The sequence below is a fragment of the Podarcis muralis genome, chromosome 9 (genome assembly GCF_964188315.1).
Source record: "Podarcis muralis chromosome 9, rPodMur119.hap1.1, whole genome shotgun sequence".
Taxonomy (NCBI): Eukaryota; Metazoa; Chordata; class Lepidosauria; order Squamata; family Lacertidae; genus Podarcis; species Podarcis muralis.
The window spans coordinates 29,802,405-29,825,722 of record NC_135663.1 but is presented as its reverse complement, the minus strand read 5'-3'; the positions used below and the strand labels follow the sequence as shown (position 1 = coordinate 29,825,722).

The 23,318-nt window shown below is 43.2% G+C and overlaps 2 protein-coding genes across 9 annotated transcripts in view; both read right to left on the bottom strand.

Annotated features, from left to right (window-relative positions):
- Positions 1 to 4,376: 4,376 nt before the first annotated feature.
- On the bottom strand, positions 4,377 to 12,327 carry SPRY1 (sprouty RTK signaling antagonist 1). 4 transcript variants are annotated; one of them, XM_077934019.1, is made up of 3 exons: positions 12,162 to 12,325; positions 10,793 to 11,591; positions 4,377 to 6,684 (listed from the first exon to the last, which is right to left on the bottom strand). In XM_077934019.1, exon 3 carries the CDS (start codon positions 6,627 to 6,629, stop codon positions 5,667 to 5,669), a length of 963 nt encoding a protein of 320 aa, XP_077790145.1. In that variant the 5' UTR covers positions 6,630 to 6,684; positions 10,793 to 11,591; positions 12,162 to 12,325; the 3' UTR covers positions 4,377 to 5,666. The 4 variants fall into 4 exon arrangements, with proteins under 4 accessions (XP_077790145.1, XP_077790146.1, XP_077790147.1 ...); XM_077934020.1 differs by lacking the exon at positions 10,793 to 11,591 and having other exon boundaries at positions 12,162 to 12,327; XM_077934021.1 differs by lacking the exons at positions 10,793 to 11,591; positions 12,162 to 12,325 and adding an exon at positions 7,227 to 7,378.
- A 6,474-nt stretch (positions 12,328 to 18,801) lies between these two features.
- The window catches only part of AFG2A (AAA ATPase AFG2A), a 148,668-nt gene continuing 144,151 nt past the window's right edge, over positions 18,802 to 23,318 (bottom strand). For all 5 annotated transcript variants that reach the window (XM_028744673.2, XM_028744674.2, XM_028744670.2 and 2 more), the window contains one exon: positions 18,802 to 21,535. In XM_028744673.2, the coding sequence (XP_028600506.2) occupies positions 21,359 to 21,535 (177 nt within the window). In that variant the 3' untranslated portion in view covers positions 18,802 to 21,358. The remainder of the gene's footprint in view (positions 21,536 to 23,318) is intronic.

Here is a 23,318-nt window from a genome sequence, read left to right as displayed (position 1 = left end):
TTATAGGGCTAGAAATCAGGTTTAAGTCCAATTCACATGACAGAAGAATTTCTTTCATATCCATCTTTTAATTAAGCTGAAAAATGCATAGAAGGCTGTATACATAACATTCCCATTCATGGGAACCTACACCATCTTAACCAGATATTGTGCTGTTGGCACTGGGAAAGGACTTTGAATACCACGATCACGTAACACCTTGTTTGTACTCTTCTTTCTTCTCACAAAATGTACTCATGGAGTCTGGTTCAAATTTACATTTACACACAGGAATCTGACTTCTACAAAATCAGACCATTTATCCATCCAATTCAGTATTTTCTGCACTACAAGTACCATTCTTGTAGCATCAGAATCTCTGTCATTCAAAAAACAAAACTCGATCCAAGACGTAGTTACACAGTGTCTCATTACCTACACTGTCAGAATACTTCAGTCTCTATTTTGTACCTAGTGGCAACATCCTTTGAATTATTTCCTTAATGAGACTTTGAGGCGAAGCCATATGATTAGTCCAACTGCCTGACATTTTAGTATTGACCAGCAGTGCTGTAAATAAACCCAATGGGCCACAGGAACGAGCTTGATATCGTTCCTCAAATGTTCATATCGTTATCTTGGGAAGGACTGAAAAAGGTTCCAAGTGAGTCTAAGGCTGGGGTAGCCGGGGTGACTGCCAGATGCTGTTGAATCACACACTGCTACATTTGATCTCAGGCATTAGCATTCTTGGTAGACACCTTAACTATACCACACAGAGCTAAGACACCTGCAGAACTCCCCAATAAATTCCCCAAGTAACCAACAGGGTATTTCATTACCCTCATGAAAATATGTGGGAGCATGCAAGATCTAAATGAATACAGAACTCATCATTAGACAGAAGAGCAGTGTAACTGATCCCCCAGCAGTGTGGTTTAGACTAAACATACTGCAAAGTATTATATTGTGCATACGAGGAGCTGGTTGAAAATTATATATAGCAACTACAGTGTTTGCACGTTATGTATAACACATAACAGTATCCCATTTGGGAGAAGTGCTAGTTCCCTGCCTGTGACAAAACAGTCATGTGCAACTTCAGCCATGTGCTGATTCCACCATTCAGCATGCATTAACATGTACAAGCTTCTAAAGGTAAAGGTACCCCTGCCCGTTAGGGCCAGTCATGTCCGACTCTAGGGTTGCGCGCTCATCTCGCTCAAGAGGCCGGGAGTCAGCGCTGTCCGAAGACACTTCTGGGTCACGTGGCCAGCGTGACAAAGCTGCTCTGGCGAGCCAGCACCAGCGCCGCACATGGAAATGCCGTTTTACCTTCCCGCTAGAAAGCAGTCCCTATTTATCTACTTGCACTTAGGGGTGCTTTCAAACTGCTAGGTGGGCAGGAGCTGGGACCGAACGACGGGAGCTCACCCCGCCGCAGGGATTCGAACTGCCGACCTTTCGATCAGCAAGTCCTAGGCTCTGTGGTTTACCCACAGCGCCACCCGCGTCCCTGTGCCAGCTTCTGGTGCTCCTTAAAAGCAGAGGCTGAAATAAGTGTCTGATTGTAGGCAAAGATCCATGCTACTTAGGCTTCTCTAGTTGCTTTTCCTGCTGCTTCCCACGTTCAATTGTTGTGAATAGCTCTAAGAACAGATCTAGTAAAACAGCTACAAACAAACATGCCACTTTAATAAAAAAAAACAAAATCAAACCAGGATCGATCACTGAATGCTAGGAATAAATTACCCAATTTGTCTTGGGTTAGTGGCTTGCTTGTTTTTAATAGTCTCTACAGTATTAGTTGTGCAGGAAATAAAAGGCAAACAGTCCATTGACCAAGTTACATAATCTGAAAACAATTGTGGCTCCAGTGTTCACATATGAATGTTCTGTTTTAGCCTAGCCTGTGCCTTTAAAAAGAAATAGAAGAAAGCCTGAAAACTAGCAGGTCCAATCCAAATTATAAGCAAATGAATAAAAAAGCAATGCTCTTAAAAACTGGTATATCACATAACTGGCATTGCTCAAAGTTCAATTCGCAACTGCAGTCATACCTTGGGTTACAGATGCTTCAGTTTGTGCATTTTCGGGTTGCGCACCACGCCAAACCTAGAAGTACTGGAACGTGTTACTTCCGGGTTTTGGCGCTTGTGCATGCTCAATCGCGCTTTGCACATGCGCAGAAGCGCCGAATTGCGACCCATGCATGGGTTGCGAATGTGCCTCCCACACGGATCACGTTCACAACCCGAGTGTCCACTGTACTATCCTAAATGCAACTTTTCACATCTATCATAGCACTCTCAAACTACATTTTACAATATTCATCATATGCACAAAGTACGGCATCTTGTGCATTTTGAACAGATACAGACAGGAGCAATAGCAACACAAAAGCAATCTGTATGAAATACCGTACTCCATTTCACAGACGAAACATACTGTGAGTATTGTGAAAACATATTCCAAAATGAGAAGTACTATCACAAGGGGGCACTGAGTGCAACAGTGAAAAATAGATGTGCAAGAAATGGATCATATCAAAAGATACTAAGAAAAAATATTACATCCTCCTCCTTTTCCTTGTGAAAGATAGATGATTTTATGAAAAGCAATTGGAGAATGGGGAAATGAGATGCTGTTTATTAGCCAAGTACCTTGATAAATTATGAGGATTATGGAGATTGTATTATGTTGCTGTTTTCAGAGATCTCTCCTCTTTCTATTCACCACCAAACAGATGATCAGTGCTAAAAGGAAGAGTAGATTTGGTCTCCTATACAAAAACCAAATGTGCTGTGGTGGCTGACTATGCTTATGTGGTTTTCAATGTTGGGGTTTTTCTCATCACCACAATCTCTTGTACATGCAGGGTCATATCTGTTTCCGAAACAGAAAACCACACACAAAATCCTGTATCTGCACTTACACCTGCTAAATTAGGATGCTTGTACAAAATGACAAGATGACATCAACCCAAAACTTTTAAGAAAATATCCATACTTTTACTAGATAAACTGCTCTTTTTCCCTTGCAAAAGGTGCAACTTTTAAGGTCAAGTACTGACATTACAGTGAGCCTTCTTACACAAACATTTTTAATAATCCAACAAAGAAAGAACACACTGAATGTGTCACTGTTGCTTCAGTCGCAAGAGCTGGACTCACTTGAATCTTCTACAAGACCGAAGATGGCAATGATCAAGATTTTGGAAACCACTGCTTAGCAACATATGCTTCCTTGAGAAACTTAAAATGAGGAGGGTTGTTTGTATCTATGGGCACTGCAGTTCCCACTAAACCTCAAAAGGTACAATACGACGTCCCAACTCCAGCTGTGGACAACAGATTAGAACAGTGCCAAGAGATAGACCGGCAGAGCAAATTCTGTATTAAAATTTATGTGGAACCATCTGGCAGCTAATAGCGGTGAACGAACAGGCCCCATTGGGCCACAAGAATTAGGGAAGCCCAGAAGCTCCTTCAACTACTGGACTTTATTAACACAAAGTACTTTTGTTATTCTGATTCTTAATTTTTTATTCAGATGCAAACTTGAAAATAGATGCATTTTCTTCAGCTGATATGCAATTCAATCAACTAACACGTTGCTGCTAAAATGGCACGATTGGCATTTCAGGAAAAGAAAGCACTTAAACTGCTGATGGTAAATGGAAGTTTCCATAATGTCTTCTGAGGAAGTGAAACAGAAGACTCCAGTTGCCATACCAAAAAATAGTAGAAAAGAGATTCAGCACCATAGGTCATTTTGAAAGCAAGGGTGGGGAACCTGTGACTCCCCTCCTCCTATCAGTCCCAGCCAATGGCCAAGGATGATGTGAGTTGTAGTCCATCATCATCTGGGGGGCCACTGGCTGCCCACCTGTGTTGTAAATACCAATGAGTGGGATGGATACAAGTCATTTGCACATTTCATGAAATTAGCAGATGCCAAATTGTGATTGGTTCGGAAGCTGTTCTTATTTTGTAGTACACTTATGGCCTGTAGGTTAAGTCAAACTTTTTTGGGGGGTGGGGAGCTGAATCACGATGGTCCTTCACAGACATAGGGCAATTTTTGCGATCCCATTTTCACACTTGGAGCCATGAGGACTACAAACTTTTAAAGACAATGCAAGAATTTGTAAGGAGTCCACAGAAACATCAAATGGGGTCCACATGTTCTCCACCCCAAACAAAATATATGAATGCTGTGAAATATCTCAAGAGTTAAAAACTTTTCTGAATTTTTTTTTAAAAAGTGATTAAATAAAACTAGAATACTAGCAGTGGTTTCACAGTCATGGAAAATAAAAGCAGCAGTACTCTTACTTACTAATACTGCTATTAACAACTTATTGTTATATTAAAAAATAAAGAACCCAAGAGACGTTTTCATTAATTATTATATTTTCTGCATTATAGTTTAACATATGTACTTTCTTCGTGTCATCCTTATTTTCGTTAAGTATTGGTATTTTGTTATATTCAGACAGGAGTACATTTTTGGAACAGTCCTTTGTAATAAATATCATAAAATAATAGAAATTCACATAATAAATATTATTTACAATAAAAAAGTTTTAACAGACCTTTGTCTTAAAAATAGTCAGAATTCAACTTTGTGTTTTTACATAAAATATACAAAAAGCACCACAATTTGTGGCTAAGGCAATAAAAACAGAGGATTAAAGTTATCGAGCACAGAGTAGAGTTAAATGTCATTAAACCACAGAAATAATAGAAGTGTTAAGAGATCCAAGAATGTTTACACAACTTAAAACTGTATACCTGAAGAGTATTACTCAGATGTGCAGAAATCAACAACTTTAGCATCAAAAGTAGAGAAAAAGAGGGGGGGGGGAGTGAAAACTTAGGACCTTGTACAAATCTGAAAGCTATAGAAACCAATGAAGGAAGCTGTAGTCATAGAATCATAGAATTGTAGAGTTGGAAGGGACCGCAAGGGTTATCTAGTCCAACCCCTGCAATTCAAGGAATCTAAGCTAGAGCATCACAATATTCTCATAGCATTTCTAGTGAAGATGGTGTGTGTGTTTTTGTGTGTTTGAAATCCAAGCTAGATAAGGCTTTGCAATACGGATCACGAAATTCTAAAAGAACTGTCGAGATGGGAGCAAAAGCCAGGATGGTTGCAATCTATAGACAGCAGGACTAGGTTTGCTAAGTTTTAACCCAACTATTTAAAAAATGCTTTCTTTTCTTTAAAGCTTCATAATTCAGTTCTTTCACACACACACACACACACAAATACTTTGAAATAATCACTTGGAAGCCACTAAAAATCAGTTAAAAATTGTTATGGAGGACAAACAAAAACAGCATCTTTGGAAAGTTGCTTGCAGAGCAGGCGGCTTCAGAAAAACCCAATTCCCTCATTACTTCTTTCAGGAATGGATTACTCACAAACCTAAAGACGACTTGCCATATTGGGAGATTAGATGCAAGTACATGGGCTACACTTACCCAAAGACCAAGGGGGGGGGGGGGAATCCCAATTTGCCTTTTGCTGAGAGAAGCTATGGTGTGAGAGGAGGATCATTTGTGCATGTAAGTAAGGGGGGAAAGATAAGGGGGAGCAGGGGGGGGCAAAGACAGAAAAGCCAGCCACAACCTGAACGACAGTCTGAGGAACTCAAGCTTCCCCCGCACCCCCATAAATCAGGAGGGCTTGCCTTGACCCCTGGAGGGGCAACTTTCCAGCTTACAATAAACTGTGTTGGAGTTCTTGCACCTGCAACCTGGGCGATTGATCCGGTCGTAACACCCTCTGCACAGTTTCAGGCATCCTTTTGCCGGAGGATAGCAGAGCAGGCAAGGCAAAACCAAGGCCATGGCTCCCATGCACAAGTACCTAGTCCAGCAATGCGACTGGGAACAAGAGCAAGGATTATCTGCGTAGGAGTCCCCTTCATCGTCGTTGGAACAGTGGTAGAAGATCCCTTTGACCAGGCACATGCAGGTGCTGTATTCCACCATGCTCTCCGCAGAGCACAAGCACTGCCGGTTGCAGGCCAGGCAAGAAGGCAAGGCCCTGGGTGCCGTGCACTCCCCACACTTGCACTTCCCGCACTGTTCACAGATAAACTTGTGCTGGGCCAGGTCCTCTTTCAAAGGACTCTTCAGGTCCTCCACGACCAGAGACGATGGCTTGGGCTGCGTCCAGATGGGCCTTTCCAATCTGTGGCCCGGCCCTGGCCTGCACGGGGGCGACCTCAGGAGCAGGCCCTGCTCCGAGGAAGCGCTGCTGTTACTTCCAGAACTGGCTGCGCTGCCGGTGCTGGTCGACCTGCTGAGCACAGGAGCCCTGGCGTTGTGTTGATGCAGCGCATGCCCTGGGTGGCTGGGCCGGTGCTCGTAATTATTATTCACATTAATCGGTATGTTTTCATGAGTCCTTTCGTGCTTCTCTTGCCTGGGAGCTGTCCGTGGGGCAGACTTCTTCACCACAGATGGGCCCTCCGTGTATTCGTTGCTGCCCCTGATAGTCTTGATCTGTTCTAGAGACAAGATCGTGGGGGGCTGGAGCTCTCTCTCATAGTCCACCCTTTGCCGGCTGTCCAAAGAAGGCTGCTGAAGGACCACTAATGAACTGCCACTTCCATGCTGACCTTGGGACTCCATCTGTCGAGATCTCTACTTCTGGCATTCACCAGGAACCTGGCATGCATCGGAAATCCTAAAAGAGAGGCAGAGAGAAAAACAGGAGTTGAAAAGGGAGAAGTAAGCTGCTTCTCCTAAAACGAAAACACACACACACACACACACACACACACAGCAGCAGCAGCAGCAAAAAATAAAAGACGCCACCCAAACAAATAAAAACATTTTACAGCAAGCCACAAATTGGCCTAACTACCTATTAACAATATCCCAGGGATGGAATTACACTGGCCTCGAGTAAAAGGGCACATAGCAGTTTAAAACAAATACGTATGTGTTATATGAGAGTAGATATTGTAAATAAAGCACACCGAAGATTAACTTACAGTTTAAGGAACGAAACAAAAAAATTTCATGTTTGCATAGCTTTTCTTTCCAAGCGTGAAGTTATGAGCGTTATGCATGCACATTTTATTCTTATAGTTATTTCATGCTACATCAAACATAGCTGAAGCTGCTTCAGGTACATTCCCCCTTACGTCTAACCACCGACTGCAACATAAAATGTGCTTCAAAGCCACATTACAGAATCACATTCATGCCCCCAAACTGCAGGACCTGTAAGAAGTTCTTGCCCGTTTTCGCTGTCAAAGCCACATTCCAATACCAAGCCTGATTCTAAACTCAAATTCAGCATAGCTGCCCTTTTAACTGCTATTCCATGACGCCTGAAGCATATTAGCAATGGGGAAAGCATGTGAAGAATTTTTTTCTTTTCTGGGAGTAAATATCTCTTTCCAAAAAAAAATTTAAAAAATCAAAACAATCTAGCACGCTCATTAAAGCAAAACACCAGATGTAAACATCCTGTTACACAATAGGCTTCCAAGTATTCTTGGACCATAAGGCAGGGTGTGAAAGGAGGTGGTGGAGGCAGGAAAGGGTTGCAGCAGAAAAGATAAGACAAATAAAGTATGGCATTTAATCAGTTGTTTGGGAAGATTATGTGCACCTTCACTTGTAAGTGAAAAGTATGTTATCTGCTGCATAAAATAAGAGGGAGGGGAGGAATAGTTAGGCAGGATTCAAAATGGCGTATATGAGACCAGATAAGACATAAATGTGTGTTTTTTTCGTTTGAACCATCTTGGATCTCTTGGGACCACTATTGCAAGACACTACTGAAGTGGTCATCTGTTAATTTCTGGGGAAGCCTTTTTTTAAAAGTGACAATTTGCTGTTCAAAATATTGTTTCAAAAAGAGTGAAACACTTGATTTGAAAAATGTCCCGCACATTCCTCCCCTGAACAACACAAAGGGTTAATGTAATGTTACATGTAGTTCTATGTAACACACTGGGTATTTTAGCAGCAGTTTTACAGATCATACCAGCATGCGAGGTCAGCAGGACAAGTCCATTTTAGGCATAATGCAGCAAAGACTGAGTCTCCTGAAGGAGTTCATAACTGCGGAAAATTTGAGCCAGATAGCAGCTCACATGCTTAAGCGCTCCACACACCAGATGCCTTAGTTTTAAGATACTGCTTCCATTCCTTTATGGAGGTTGATTAAGGTGGGCCTCCAATATAGAACCTTAAATGCCATCTATTCCGACCCCCAATCAAAATAATAGTGGTGTTTATAAATAAATGTGGATCTGTCATTCAGTAATTAGACAAAAGGAAGTAAGGAAGCAACCAACATTTGGTTTCCAACAGCAAATGTCATGAAAACTGTACTGCCTCACAGATGAAGGACCACAACACCTCCCCACCTGTGTTCTTTTCGAAGGCATTTTAAAAACACCCCAAAAGAAATCATGCAGTAATTTAAAAGAGGGAAGAAAAAGTTTCTTTAATCATTACATTTGGGGAGGGGGAAGCAACGGGACTGCTCAGGTTCACCCCACCCCACCTATCACCTGTTCAAGACAAAGAGCTCTGCTCAACTCAATCACACCTTATCTGCCTCACACAAGTTCTCCTTTTCATAGGCTTTTATAAAGAGCACAAGAGAATTCTTTCTATTGTTGTCCTTTTTGAAGAGTCAGTAGCTTTGAGCCATTCTTTGAACCAGACTAGGGTTCTTGGGATGTTAAAATGTAGGGTGGGAACTGCTACAGAGCTTCTTAGGAGGAGGGTGGGATAGAACTGTTTGCAGCAAAAGTCACACACAAAAAACCTGCCAGGTATCCTATCAGTATTTCTTCCTAAGCAAATCCCAAAGTGTTCATGGAGCCTTACTCCAGAACAAGCAAGTTTAGGATTGCAGCCTTAATTATTCCAACAAAATATAAAGGCTGGACGCAGACAACACAAGCAGCAGTTCAGTACAATCCTATGGCTACAAAGAAATAAATCTTACACAGGGCTTACACCCAGGTAAAGTATACACAGGACTGCGGTCTGTGACAGCTATCTATATCTATCATCTATCTATCTAATATTCTTAACTCCCCACCCAAAAAAGGCTTCCTTGTAAGACATCAGCCCTGCGTTTCTATCAGCAGCCTTCTAACAGCAGACTTCCCATTTGAAAGGGGGGGGGGCGGGGAGGAGAGAGAAATGCTGTAGAAACTCCGCACTGAATGGACTCTCAAAGAGAAAATGAGAAAGCACCAAGGGCAGCACTGCCCACTCTGCAACCCGATCTCAACGGAGGCGATGAATGCAGAGCTGACAGAGAGGAAGAGGAAAAAGTTATGAATGAAAACAAGGGATTATTCCCCCCCCCCAGCCGCCTCCCCACCCACCCATTTGCAGGAGGAGGGGAAATGGCTGAGGTTACCATTACCTCAGGGGGACGGACTTTCCAGTACTTAAAGCTGCACTGCACACTCCTTTCTCTACCTTTCAAGACCAATACGAAAGTTGTGTGTGCTAGTTTGAGCATGCAGGGATTTTTCCCCCTCTCCCCCCTGGTGCTTTCTGAGGAGGCGGAGTGGAAGGACGGGGGAAGCCTTTTTATCTTTGTCTTACCCACCATTTCCTCCTTGCAGCCTCCACGCCTTTCTACTGACCTGCTAAAATCTCACTGAGACTCAAAAGGGGAAATCCCTGCCTTGCGGACTACGTTCAATGAAGCGCACACTCACACCACGAAGCAACAGCAATAGGGAATCATCTCACTACGCTCCAACCACCAGTTGCAGCTACCAGAGACAAACAATATTTTTGAACGCTTGCTGAAAAAACTGCAGATAATAATACTAAGGATAGCCGGAATTTCCACCTGCCTCTAGCACATTAAGAGAGACCATCTCTGCCTTGCAAGTGCGCTAGACCTCAGACCTTTTATATATATATAAAATAAAAATAACTATTTCACACAGATCCCTGAAAACTCCCACGAACTTGCACTGGCTAAGATGCAGCAGAGCTCCCTCCAGATACAGGGTGTTAAGAGGCACCTAATCCACATTAAACAACTTGAGAATGGGCAAGCAACCCCAGGTGGAATCTAAGCCCTTTGCGCACTAAGCGAAGGTGCAAATGAATGTCGATCACGTGGGATTCAAAAGCAAGCATAAATTCCAACCCATGCCTACACAATCCTCGAGTTAGACAATGCAGCCATAATTCAAGTCACCCAAGCCACACACTGATCACTTCTTTCTGTGTAAACAAGCCCGCAGATAATGTCAAATAGGTTTCATGTCATTGAAACGAACACCCATGGAAAGCAATGGATGTGTCAGCTGCCTCAGTGGGAGAATGCATGTAAAAAACAACACACGCACACACAGGGTCTCGCACCTTAAGCCAGAGGTTTTGAGGAAGCTAGTTCTCCCGCCAGAAGCACCTGGCAGCAGAGGTCGGTCCTCCCCCCTCTCCCCTGCTTTGATCCACCCGTGTCCTCGTCCCCTCTGGGCTTTCCGCAGAGTCCGAGCTTATTCCTTGCCCGCAGCAACAAGTTCAGAAATCTCGCCTGCGCGCGTTGCCGTTCAGCAGAAAGCCAGCCGAGCGGCGCCCCCCCCCCCCAAGCGCCTGGGGAAAGAGGACGTGCGTCGTGTGGGAAACAGCCTTGGCCGCCGCCGCCAGCCCCCCACCCCACCCCACCGCGAGGGGAAGAGGAGCCAGCAGGGCACCTGCTAACCCCTCGGGCTCCCCCGGCGCGAAACCAGGCGGCGGCGGCAAGATCCATATTGCGAAGTGGAGGCAGAAGAGGACGGGCGCAAACTTACGTCTTCCAAGGGCCGATCCGCGCGAAAGCACTGCCCTGCTAGGTTAGATCCATAGGGCAGCGGGGCTCCGGCAAGTCTCCACGCGCCCAGGCGCCGCAATCCTCGCTGGTGGCCCCCGAGACCCGCTTCTTCGGCGCCCGCCTTTCCTGCTGCCGAGGCTACGGAGCGGCCGCGACGCCCTCGCGCGTAAGGAAATCCGCCTCGCCGGCCCGCCAAACACCTCTCCAGCCGAAGCACGCACATTCAAGGGGGTGCCCTACACGCGCCCCTCCTCGAGCTGGTCGTCCATGAGCCGAGCAGGCTTTTCTCCCAGGAGCAGCGACAGGCGATCCGGTGCGGGAGGGGGGTGGAGGCTGGAGGGGGGGAGAAGAGGCGTCTCCGGCTGCCAGGTAAAAAAGGAGACCGAGCTGCTTTTGCAACGGCTGTCGCTCGCTCTGCAGCAATGCAAAGGCGCGCAGCTTGGAGAGGGTCGCCTGGAAGCAGCGGAGGAGGTGGGAGCGAAGAGTGTTTGCGAAGCGAGCTTGCTGCTGCTGCGGCGGCTGCCCTCCTGCTTTCCTCCAAGTTGGAGCTTTCTTCCCCCTTTTTTCCTCTCTCTCTCTTTCTTTCTCCCCCTCCCTCTCTCCTTTGGAGGCGCACGATTTCCCCTCCCAAGTAAAGCGCGCGTGCAGGCGAGCGAGTCCAACTGCTTCCTCGACTCCGAGCTCTTTTTCACCACATGGTCCTTCGCCCGCAGCAGCTCCCCTCTCCTCTTAGGCTAGCCGGGGAGAGGGAGAGAGAAGAGAACGTGCAGCGGGAACGCCTGGGAGAATAACAATAAAAAATAATAATTTTTTTAAAAAAACACACGATCTGAGCAAGGAGTTAAGAAAAGAAAGCACTGCAGGCACGAGAAGAGTGGATTCCATATGTAAGGGAAAGGGGGAGGGAGGCAATGGATTCTGCAAAAGCTGCCATGTGCTTGCTGGTGCAGACTGGTTGACAGTCTTGTTACACCACCAGCATGGCGGGGCGGGACGGGGGACAGACCCCGCGGACATAATGCAAATCGGGGGTACGCACGCACACACACGATCTTTGCACGAGGAGCAAACGATCCCCTTGCATGGGGCGGGGTGGGGGACTGCGGATTGCCGCGTCTTCTTCGCTCGAGGCTACTCGGAAGGTTCGCGGTGCACAACGCATTTAAGTCGCTGCATCGGACACCAGATCGCAGTGAAATGATACGAGGACGTGTTTTTGAAAGCGCCTTTTAAGCGAGCGGTGGGCTGCCTAGCTCAGCCGGTATGCACGGGGCAGCCAGCAGCACCTGAGCTACTTCCGAAATGCCTCGCGCAAAAAATAAGGGGGGAGCCCTCCAGATCACGCTTACCGAACGAACAGGTTCAGAGTCCTTTTGCAAAGCCCAATCGCGGCAGCTGGAGGTAAATCCAAGGACGCCTGCCGTTGTTGCCGCCGCCGCCTGCTGCTGCTATCCCTTCGCCAACTGCTCTGCGCTTTCGCGTTGCTGTTTCAGAATGAGCCGAACTGCACGGCAGCCTTGCAGCGCCGAGCCCCCACCTCAGCCTCGCGTCACGCCTCCAATGATGTCAATCTGTCACTCAGGAAGCGGACGGGAAAACCTGGGCTGGATTTCTCTCTCTTCCTCCCCCCCCCCCCCCACGTTTATACGTCTTGCTTATTCTTTCCCATTCATTCATGCGTTTACCAGTGTTTGTTTACCAGCCTTCTGCCTTTCTTTTGCATACCGCGAAAAAAGCGACGCAGACGGTCTTCCCCTATGGCGTTAGTCATTCACAGACTGTGGAAGGTTTATGAGTACAAAACGCAAACCCAAATCCTAAAGTACCTATTAAGATGACTTCACCCCAAACAGTTCTTTCTTGCTTATTCCAGTGACCTCTGTGTACTCACGAGTGGGGGGGTGTTCACCCTTTCCGTCAACAGAGCATACACGCCTATATTAAGAAATGTACTCCATTGAGTTGAGGCACATTTAAATCCAGGTAACTGGGTATAGGATTGCAGCCTTAATTATTGTGATTATAGAACCAGAACCTGGTCGTTCTTTCGAATTAATTTATCTAGAAAGAGCATGCAATTTATTTATTTATTTTATTTAAACACTTTATCTACTCCTTAACTACAACAGTCTCCAAGTGGTTTACAGAAATTGTGCTCTTATAGAACAATCATGTGCATGTTTACTCAGAAGTAAGCTGCACTATATTCCCTAGTAAATGTGCATGCAGACTTCTTGACATTTAATCCTAACCTTAAGGTAAAGGATCAAAATTGATACTGCTAATTTAAACAATAAATGTAAGTCCAATTAAATTATGTGAATATAATTTTGACTCATGAATGCTTTGCATGACAGTGCTTATTTTATTTATTAACTTTTTCCATGCCCTGGAATTGTACAGTTGTGTAAAATAGAATTAGATTTAGTCAAATAAAATTTGCTGCTCACAAATGCAGTAAAAAAAAAAAGCTGAGGTAAAAGTAAATTACCTGTCCAGCTTCTATATAATTGGAATAAGCACCATTTTGTTCTTCTACCCAGATAGCAAAATGTCTTGGGCCTGTCATAAACATCTAGCAATCCCTCTCAACTTCAATAAAAATCAAGCCCAGCCCTATTAGCTTCCTGTCAAATTTGATTGATATCAACGCAGTTTTAAAAAGATATAATTTTGAATCAAGATGGTGGATTCAGTCTTAAGAGGGGTCCAAATGCTTGCAGTTTGGAACAGTTCAGTGAACCATCTTCATTCAAAATGGCATCTGACGGTATCCAAACACAGGCCCAAAGTCGCTGCTCAATCTTCAGAACTGACATGCCAAATTGGGTGACAATATCTTCTAAGGTGTCCAAATCAGTTCAGTTTGGAATGGTTCAGTCTGCCGACTTGATTCAAAATGGTGCCCAACAGTATACAGTTATAGACCAAAATCTGCTCCTCCATATTAGCATAGTTTGGAATGTTTCGGTCCACTATCTTGATTCAATATGGGGTCCAATGGTATCCAAACATAGACAAAATCTGGCTCCTCCATCTTGGGAAATGTCATGCCCAATCGCGTGATGATATTACAAGAGATTTTTGGGTGCATAGAGGACAGACGGACAAGCAACCTTCCAAAATACAGTAATTGTGCTGCTGCTACTACTACCAAAGTCAGGGGTCACACTTTCTAGGGCTATAGAAATTTGTGACACGTTTAAGGACTGTAGATTTGACTGTACTTGTATTCGCTGGGAGAATGATGAAAGGTGGCTGCTCTAATTATAGTTGATAAAGGCACCAGAGGAAATCTATCATGACTGATAAATAGCACATCACTTCAAAAACAACCGAGGTAGAAATCTTGCCCATTTTTCCTCAAGCAGAAGCCACTCCCTGGGTGTGGAGTAAATTATCAAAGGAAGTGGGAGAGCTTTGCACTAATTTAAATAGATTGCTTTGTGTATGTTTATATTGTCCATTCGCTAGTGAAGACCTGGGATCTTTCTAATGAGGCTGTCTGGAACAAATCAGTTTACGGACTCTTATAACATGCCCTGCATCTCTTAGAACTGGAATGTCCATTATCCTTTAGGTGGTGTAATATGTCACTGTCAGTTGAGCAAAATCTCAAGGGTACCTCAGTGCTGTGCGTCTGTCTGTAGAGAGAATCAGGTTTGCTATTTTGGCACACCCCAAATTTGCCAATCCTTCTGATATTCTTTACTAATCCAAACAGCCAACAGAAGGTTAGCCCTTTCATTGTAGGTGCCACAATCCACAGAAGTCTCCTTCGTGTGCTTCTGCACTTGGAACAAGTCCTTGTCTGATGGTGATATAATAAATTTATTAATCAGGGATAGAAAACCAAGGCTGTTTTCTGTGGGCAAGTCCAGACAGGTGCTTTTTCTTGCAAATTGGTCACTCAGATCACATTTTTCTGTGTGCATGATTGACACATGCCCCTCCACACACTTTTTCACAGGTATCATTCTGCTGTTTCCCATCCACAACAGTGGGCGGTCCATGATGAAATATTTCCATGCTCTTTTCTAACCCCTCTCCTGTTACTCCTCCTCCACCCCCTGCTACATTTTACCATTCGGAGCATGTATGCAGGTGTTTCTGCACCTGTGCACACACACACCTTTAAAGTAATTTCCCCCCCACAGGAAGAGCACTATAGCACACATTAACAGCCCATCATTACTTTCATTTCCATTAGAGTTTTTAAAAATTTAAGTATTACTATAGAGGTATTGTGCAAGACTGATATTTTGCTATGCCACAATTCTGATAGCCATCGGTTCCGATAAGGAGATCTTTGGGCAGTTATTATCACCATTCTGACTTATGCACTGTGATTAGTCTCCAAGGCAGGCTTCCTCAAACGCGGCCCTCCATAAGTTTTGAGACAATTCCCATAATCCCTGACCACTGGTAGCTAGGGATCATGTGAGTTGTAGGCCAAAAACATCGGGGGGGCCAAGTTTGAGGAAGCCTGCTCCAAGGTAATTCCCCACATGTGTTGAAACCTTCACAGAACAGCACTGCCGAACTACGTTGATGAAATCCCAACATGTGCTCAATGTGCATCATGTGGAAATGGGCATGCTGCCAAGTTATGCTCAGGTAAAAAGCAAGTGGAAGTTTCACCCAATGAAACACCACCACACATGTGACAGTCCCCTCCCCTCCAAAACCCCAAAATTGTGCTATTGAGTTTTCACAACAGCAGTGGATGTGTGGATAGATAATGGATCCTTTTTGCTTAGCGGTTTTTCCCAGCAAAAGGAAATCTGGAATAAAAAGCATTTTGATGATGACAACATTCTATGACAGTACAAAACACCTGCACGCATGAAGTCCACAATAAACCTGCATCTGGAAGCACCTGTTGCCACAGCTTCAAGCTTGAAGAATGGTTTGTTTATTTAAATTATTTCTAAACTGCACTTTGTCCAATGGATTCCAGGATGGTGTAAGATAAACATAATCCATGATTCATTCAAATACAATAAAAACAGTACCCATGGGTGAGCAAATGCTACTTCCCTTTCTATGCTGCTTGTCCCAATCTGCTTAGTTCCTTCTTTCCAGACGACAGTCTCTAGCCCTGACTAATTATGCTTCTACTTCCTGTCCCCTCACCATTCTTGACAGCAAAGCAGTGACATCAGAACTGTCCTAACAGCAGCGCTGACAAACCCCTCAGCCTCGGCATATGTGTATGATGCTTCAATTGTGCATAAACATGTAGTATAGATTAAAGATTCTGCCCTTTTGATGCCACAGAAAGTGGGACATGATGATTGTTTATTGTTTGAACACTTGTGGCCAAATCAATGTAGCGCCGAATAGGCAATTGCATTTCCTCCTTTTAGGCATAGCCCTCAGGGAACAAGGCCTCAGCATTTTTCATGGGATCTGAAAAAGACAGTTGCCACATACCATATTAACCATATGGCAGGCACAAAGGATTGGTTTAAAGCTCATTAATGCCACACACACACACACACACACACACACACACACACACACACACATTGAAGGAGAAAGCTTTACTGGATTGCCTAATTCATGTTAGTCAACGCAAATACTTACCAATATTATTCATGGACTGGGATTCACAAATAGCAAATACGGGAATCCAGAACAGTTGACTTGTTCTATGAATTGCATTCTTATCACTAATGAAATTTGAATTTGCAGTTGACTCCTGGAAGGCAGAAAATCTTACAAGGATTTGGAAGCAAGGGGGAGAACGTTCAAGCTAAGGGCAGAGTCTCATGACTGGTTTTTTCCATTCCTTCCTTGTGTATGATGTGCAGGGTGAATGAGTTGCTAATTGCTGTAAATAAGGATTCATTGCCATAAGCACATCTGTCAGTTGATCAACACAAGGGCAATGTGGGAACATGCACATCTGGCGGAAACTACCACTGGTAGTATTTTAGTACCTTATTAACACTCCTTCGTTGAAGCAGTTCCTAGAATCAATATACAGATCTTGACTCATGAAAAGGAGAACTCTTAAATATGAGGAGAAGTTTCGCCCAAAAATACATTATATGATCACGTAGTTATGCATCTAGAAAAAGTTTACAATGCATTTGCGTGCACGCACAAAGAAACAGAGTCTCTTTATACACACAGGCAAGGAACATGCAGAGACGTACAGTTCCTCTCACACTCATACAGAAAGCTCTCCCTCCATCTGACTCTGCTGCAGCTGCCACAGCTATGGATATTGCTGGGCTTCTAATTTTGCATTACACATGGATGCACAGAGGGGAAGCAATGGAAAACTAGGTGGGTGTAAGAAATCTGACTTGTGTCTCCCTCGCACAGCAAAAGCACACAAACCAGCCAGGGAAGTCTGTATGCTTTTATCTAACCAAAGAAGAATTCTGATTATGTACTTCATTCACCAGTTTATATTCCTATAACTTCCATCAAAACCTAAATGTTCATGCCATTTATTTACAAAAAGTTCAGCTGTAACCTGAAGCTTCAAGTGAGACCACCATGGAAAAACAGACATCTGAAACTGCCCCTTCCCTTTTGCTGAAAAAAGTAACTACCTAGGGGTAAACCTTCCTTGGTTTTTTTAATAGTTGGGAAATAATTTACTGCACCAAGGATTTAGCCTCACAATGGTAATATTGTGGTCAAAGAAGTCAAAAGATCCCAAAGCATTTTGTAGATTTGAATGCTGAAGGTGGGCTATATAGGATTTTTCTCCTGATGACAATATACCCATAAACACCCTCCATCCCTTCCTTAATCTATCCCTCTTTTCCTTGCTAATTTCTTTTCACTCATGATAATAAGGGGGGGAAATCCTCCTGTTTTAGGGATTTATGCTCATCATAATCAGTGTCTTGCAAAATTGGTGCAAAAATAAAAATCACCCCAGCACTTGTGTTGTCTTCCAATTCTTTCTGGGAAATGAGAAGGCAGGGTGGGGCTTAACAAAGCTTTCTGTGGTCAATTGTGTTATCGAGGCACTTGGCACTACCAGCTGATTCTGACCTACTATTAATCTCTCAGGAAAATAAAACACTCCTTTGTAGTTAAAAGTCTAACCAGTTACTACTGTGCGTTTTCTCTCAGTAAAAGCAGCTTTCACACAAAAATGCACATAGTGAAAGCCTTGAATAGAATCAGACGGTGATAACTAGTTGTTTGAGTGTTGCTCAAAGCAAATCAATCAGTTTAAGCAATATTTCTCCTAAGTGACATAAATGCAACACATATTATCAGGCTTGTGCCTCTAAGCTCAGTGATGTCCAGAAAAAGGACATGCTACATGCTTGTGACAGTATCTCCAATACTGAGAATATGTAAAAGCGCATCACTGTTTTGACAGTGGTTTCAAAACTACAATAAGCAAACATCAAAACAAAATGCCATTTTGAAATATTACTTTGGGATTGTGGTTCTTTTATACCAAAGGAACACACAGAAAGATAGTGTAAGATCACAATTAACCAGTCTGGCAAATTCAACTGGGCAAATGCATCAAGACTATTTCAGTCTTTTTAGGGGGTGAAACTAAATCTTTGCAAATTTCTCCAGCGAGTGATCTTAAAAATATGTATTTGGGGGTGAGGAATTCAAAACTGCTATTATTTTTGTGATTGGACAACATTTAGGTTGATAATCTACCTTTGATTATAAAGCATATAAACTGCTTTCGGAAAACCAAATAATTTTATCTTCTGAAAATGCCAGGTAATGCTAAATACATACATACATACATACATACATACATACATACATACATACAACTGAGTACTTGGCAATCATTTTTAATTATTTCTATGCCATTTTACACACATTTTTCTTACAAAGCAAAACTAAATTATATTAATTTAACCAAAATATATTTTGAATTCCCAAGTCATGTTATAAAATTTTAGCACCCCTCATCTTTGGAATTAGAAAACTGAAAAATCCAACCTACCTCCAGGCATCAAAAAGAAAAGAAAAGAAGAATAGTTTAGCAGTTTCTAAATTAGTATTTATTAATTACACAAAAGCAAGATTAGGGTACATTGAAATAGTGCCTTTGGGTTTTTCCTTTTACTTCTTTAAAATAAATTCAGCGTTCGATGCTCCATCGTCATATTTGGAACAGTAGCTCAATGTCTTTTAATGGGGGGAAATGCAATTTAGGATGAGGGTGAAGACAGATGAAATGTTTTCAGCATGGTGGAAGTGGTTTGAACACATAATTGCTCCATTTGTTTTCAGGGCAGTGAAATGGGCATTCAAACCACATCCATTTCTGTCTTCACTCTTACAAAGCTCCTAAGAACACTTACATCAGTGCTGGTCTGTCATCTTTAGGGTCATCTTTGTTTTACTTAAAGGAAGTATTTTGAGTGCTACCCAAGCTTATATGGTCAAATGTATCCATGCAATACACACACACACACACACACACACACACCCCGTAGCCACTATTCCAATCTTGGAGAGAATATTGAACTTTCCAAGGTATGTGGTGGAAGTGGTGCTGAAACATTTCAGATGAATAAATTACCTGTTGTGTGGTGGGGGTGGAATTAGATGAACAATTTTGCAACTAAATGCTGAATATACATTGGGAAGATGTCTCTGGGAATGACTTATCAATCCTATGCATGTTTAGTTGGAAGAATATTTCACTGTTTCCAACAGGCTTAACTTCCAGGGTGTGCGTAAGATTACAGCCTCAGCATATGGTGAAAGTGCTGGAAAGGAGACAAAAGGCTGTATCCAATGCTGCAGGAGCAGTGTTTTGCAGGAGCAATGGGATGACTGCCCCCTCCTCTCTTCCCCCCTGCATAAACCCCAAATCCTCCAACCATCCGGAACTGGTTTTAAGGATGTGCAGAGCACTGTTCAGTCTTCCTTTGATGGAAGTTGCTGATATGGCCCACATAACTCTTAAATAGTTTTGTAGAAAATGGAATTTCAGGGAACTCTTTTTTGCTTTTATTGCACTTTGGTGGGAGGGAAATGATATACAAGTTTTAAGATGGAATGAATGAAGGTAAACTGCAAGATAAAATGTAAAGAACAGCACGCGCACACACACAACTCTGATATGAATTCCCATAGATGGAAATGTTATAAAATTATGATTAAAATTTTGGCAGCAGCAACTCAGGTATGATTGTTTTTTTACTTAAGGGCAGGCATGATGCCTCCTGCACTTTCCACCACTGCTCCAACTCAAGCCAGGTACATTTCAGGTTATCAAGTTTCACAACAGGAATTTGGAAGAAAAAGAGCTAGCAATCTTTGCCAAATGCAATGTCTCTATTGAGTGACTCACTCTGTTGCCCAGATTTTTCCTAATTTGGGTACAATAGTTGGTACCTGAAATAGACCTGATTAGAATGTAGATACTTAAGGCCCAGGATGAGTAAGAAATCCAAAATAGCCATCGGAGCAAGAGCAGCATGTGGGAGAGAATGAAAAAAGAAGAGGAGAGAAGTGTGCCAGCGAACCTACCTGACAAATTAGCGAGTTCTTCTTCGTGTAAAGCCTGCTGGGCCATCTTAAGGAGTGGCAGCAACAAACTAGGAAGTCTCTCTAAGCATGCACGTGCTCTGGCAAGTATGAGTGCATAAACATCTTTCCTGAGCTTCGTGTTCAGGAAGCGCATTGGGCTTCGTGACAAGTTACACCCAGAAACAGTGTTGGATTATTTGAACACCTCTCATGGAACTAGGGTCCTGGAAAAATCTGACTTCCTCTTCCCTTTTGTTAAGGGTGGGCTGTGGGTAGTGGTCTTGAGAGAATCAGGAGTAGGAACTGGGAGCCAGGAGAAAAGGGCAGTCAGGTTCTATGGTTAAACCAGAACGCAGGACCAGAGATCAGATCAAGCACCAGGATAATTCCACGTCCCTGGCTTATGCAGCACTATTGCCAAAAAACACTTGTTGTGGTTGGGCCAGGTGGACAAAAGACGAGGAGCCAGTGTGGCATGTCTTGTATCGGGAAGTTTTTAATGTTTGATGTTTTAGTATGCTCTGATATGTGCTGTGAGCTGCCCAGAGTGGCTGGGGGTATAAATAATAAAATAATAATTATTATAACACCAGGCCACTCTGCAGTGGGACTAAACTAAAGTTCATGCTGCTTCTGAAGCAGGAAGGTGTGGGAATTAAAGGGGGTTTAAAGAGATCTGATGAGCACCCTCAGTCTTTGGAGGCCAGCTATGAAGAGTTTAGGGTCCTTAGCCTGGCTATGGAGCATCCTTTTGGATAACCTGCCCAAACTTGTGGGTTCCTGAGCAAGGTTGGGTCAGGTAGGTCTCTTTATTTACTTATCTGTGGGGAGCGGACAGGGAAATTTCTGGGACACAGAAGAAAGGCATGGAGTGCCACATATGGCACCTGAATTCAAGTTCCCCCAAACTCTGCTTTAAATTATTTGTGTTAGTTCTAAAGCAGAGAAGGGGAACCTGTGGCCTCCATACATTATTGGATTACAGCTATTCAGCTTATAAAAGAGCCCATGGAGTCACATTATACAATGTACAATTGTTAAATAAATCAGTTTCTCAAAGTGAATGTAGCCCACTCTGTTGATGATAGCCGTCATAGAACTTCTGCAGAGAATCTGGAATTCGAGGAGTCACAATAGCTAAGGCTTGTTGGAAATGCCGTCCCATAATGCATTTTGCTTGTATATCTTCCTGAAGGGCAAGAAGCGCAGCTTCCCTACAAACCGCAGTTATCTGAAAAAGAAATATATGTATTTAAATAACAAGATTTATTGCTGGAACATTTTATCTGCTGAGGACTGGTGGCAGAGGACAGACGCAGAATGAAACAGAAGGCCACATTCATAATTTTCTTGAGTATCCATGGAAGCCTCTGCAAAAAATTGTTCCAAGCCTGGCAAAATCCACCAACAACACATTTACGTTCTGATGTTTGTTATTGCAGCACACACTGCCCTCTTATATAAATAAAATATGCATATGGCAGATGCTCAATTAAAAATACACCAACTGATGGCAAACAATTCATTAAGCATTCCAGAAACGAGAGAAAGACTATCAAATCATTTGTGACTTCTTTCTTGTCTCAAACTGTAACTTTAAAAAAAAGGTGGAGGGAAGGGGGAAGGAAAAGCATACAATTCAAAAAGAGAAGCAGGAAGGAAGAAAAAGTGTGGAAAAGAAGACTACTAATATCTTAAAGCCTGAGATGGGTTTTTAAGCTCTCTGGACCTCAGACAGCGGAAACAGCCTCATGTTAATGTCATTCTAAAGACACATTACTGTGGTGAAAAGCGCTTGAGGAATGAACAGGGGGACCACGATTTTCAGTGTAAGAGGGAAAACAGTGATTGATATTGACTGCACCCTTGTGTGTCTAAATGAAAGAGCCAGCTGAAATGCATTTGTCAGCCATTCAGTATATTTTCCTTGTTTGTTCACTTGCTGAAAAGACTTCCACCGCCCATGCAGGACTAATGGCTTCCAAAGTCTTTTAGTAGCTTTTTAGGGGATTTAGCATGTGTTTAGCATGCCTTCAGAGAAGAAGAAGAAAAAGCATGGATTTGGACATCTTTGTCAAGTTACTACAATATTGCTGTTAGTTCTGATCAGTGCTCTGCTGTTCTGCATTTTAAGTGAAGACGTTAAAGCAAAAAAGAAAAAAGAATCACACACATTGCCATCTCACAGGTTAAAGTCTATGTATGCAAGTTAACGGAGGGAGCGCAGCCACAGGAACCCATGCTTATTAGTTCCTAAACTCAGAAAACACCCCACAAAGCCTGATAATTTCTCAAGTAACACATAGAGTACCTTGATATGTTTTGCTTGTTTGCTCACTTGTTGTGTTTTTTTGACACCAAAAGGCAAACCTTTCACAGAAAGTCTTATTCATGAAGTTGCATTTACAACTCAAAATGAACATGAACATCAAAAATCAGAATTGTGTGTGAGCAATATATTCTTCCATTGGTCACATGAACTCAAAGGTCACATGAAGAACACTCACGACCAGCTTTTCTGCTACGTACTTCATGTTTCCAGTGATTACGTCAGGGGTTGTCAACCTGGGCCCTACCGCCCACTAGTGGGCGTTTCAGCATTCTAGGTGGGAGGTAGGGGGTTCTATGGCACAAGCGAAATCCTCCTTCCATTGAGCACTGGTGGGCGGTAAGGAAATTCTACCATCAAGAAAGATGCATTAGTGGGCGGTAGGTATAAAAAGGTTGACTACCCCTGGATTACGTAAACAGTGGTATAAGAAAAACCAGTAATCAAAACTTGGGAACTCCCAGAAACTGAGAACAAGAGGTACACAGTGTTGCAACACTGCATCTAGTCTCAGAGCATCTGTAACGGGATGATGGAGGTCTGCCCAGCAATCTAAGCAGGGGCATTTGAGTAACAATGACACATACATATCAAGCATCAAAGTATTTGGATTATTTCTGAGAGACTGATCCAGTGTGGCCTGTGATGCACGGCCTTCACTGGAGAAGATGCTAATGAGAAAAGG

Bases quoted from the DNA above. Each gene is read 5' to 3' on its own strand.
- SPRY1 (XM_077934020.1), bottom strand. From the start codon at position 6,629: ATGGAGTCCCAAGGTCAGCATGGAAGTGGCAGTTCATTAGTGGTCCTT.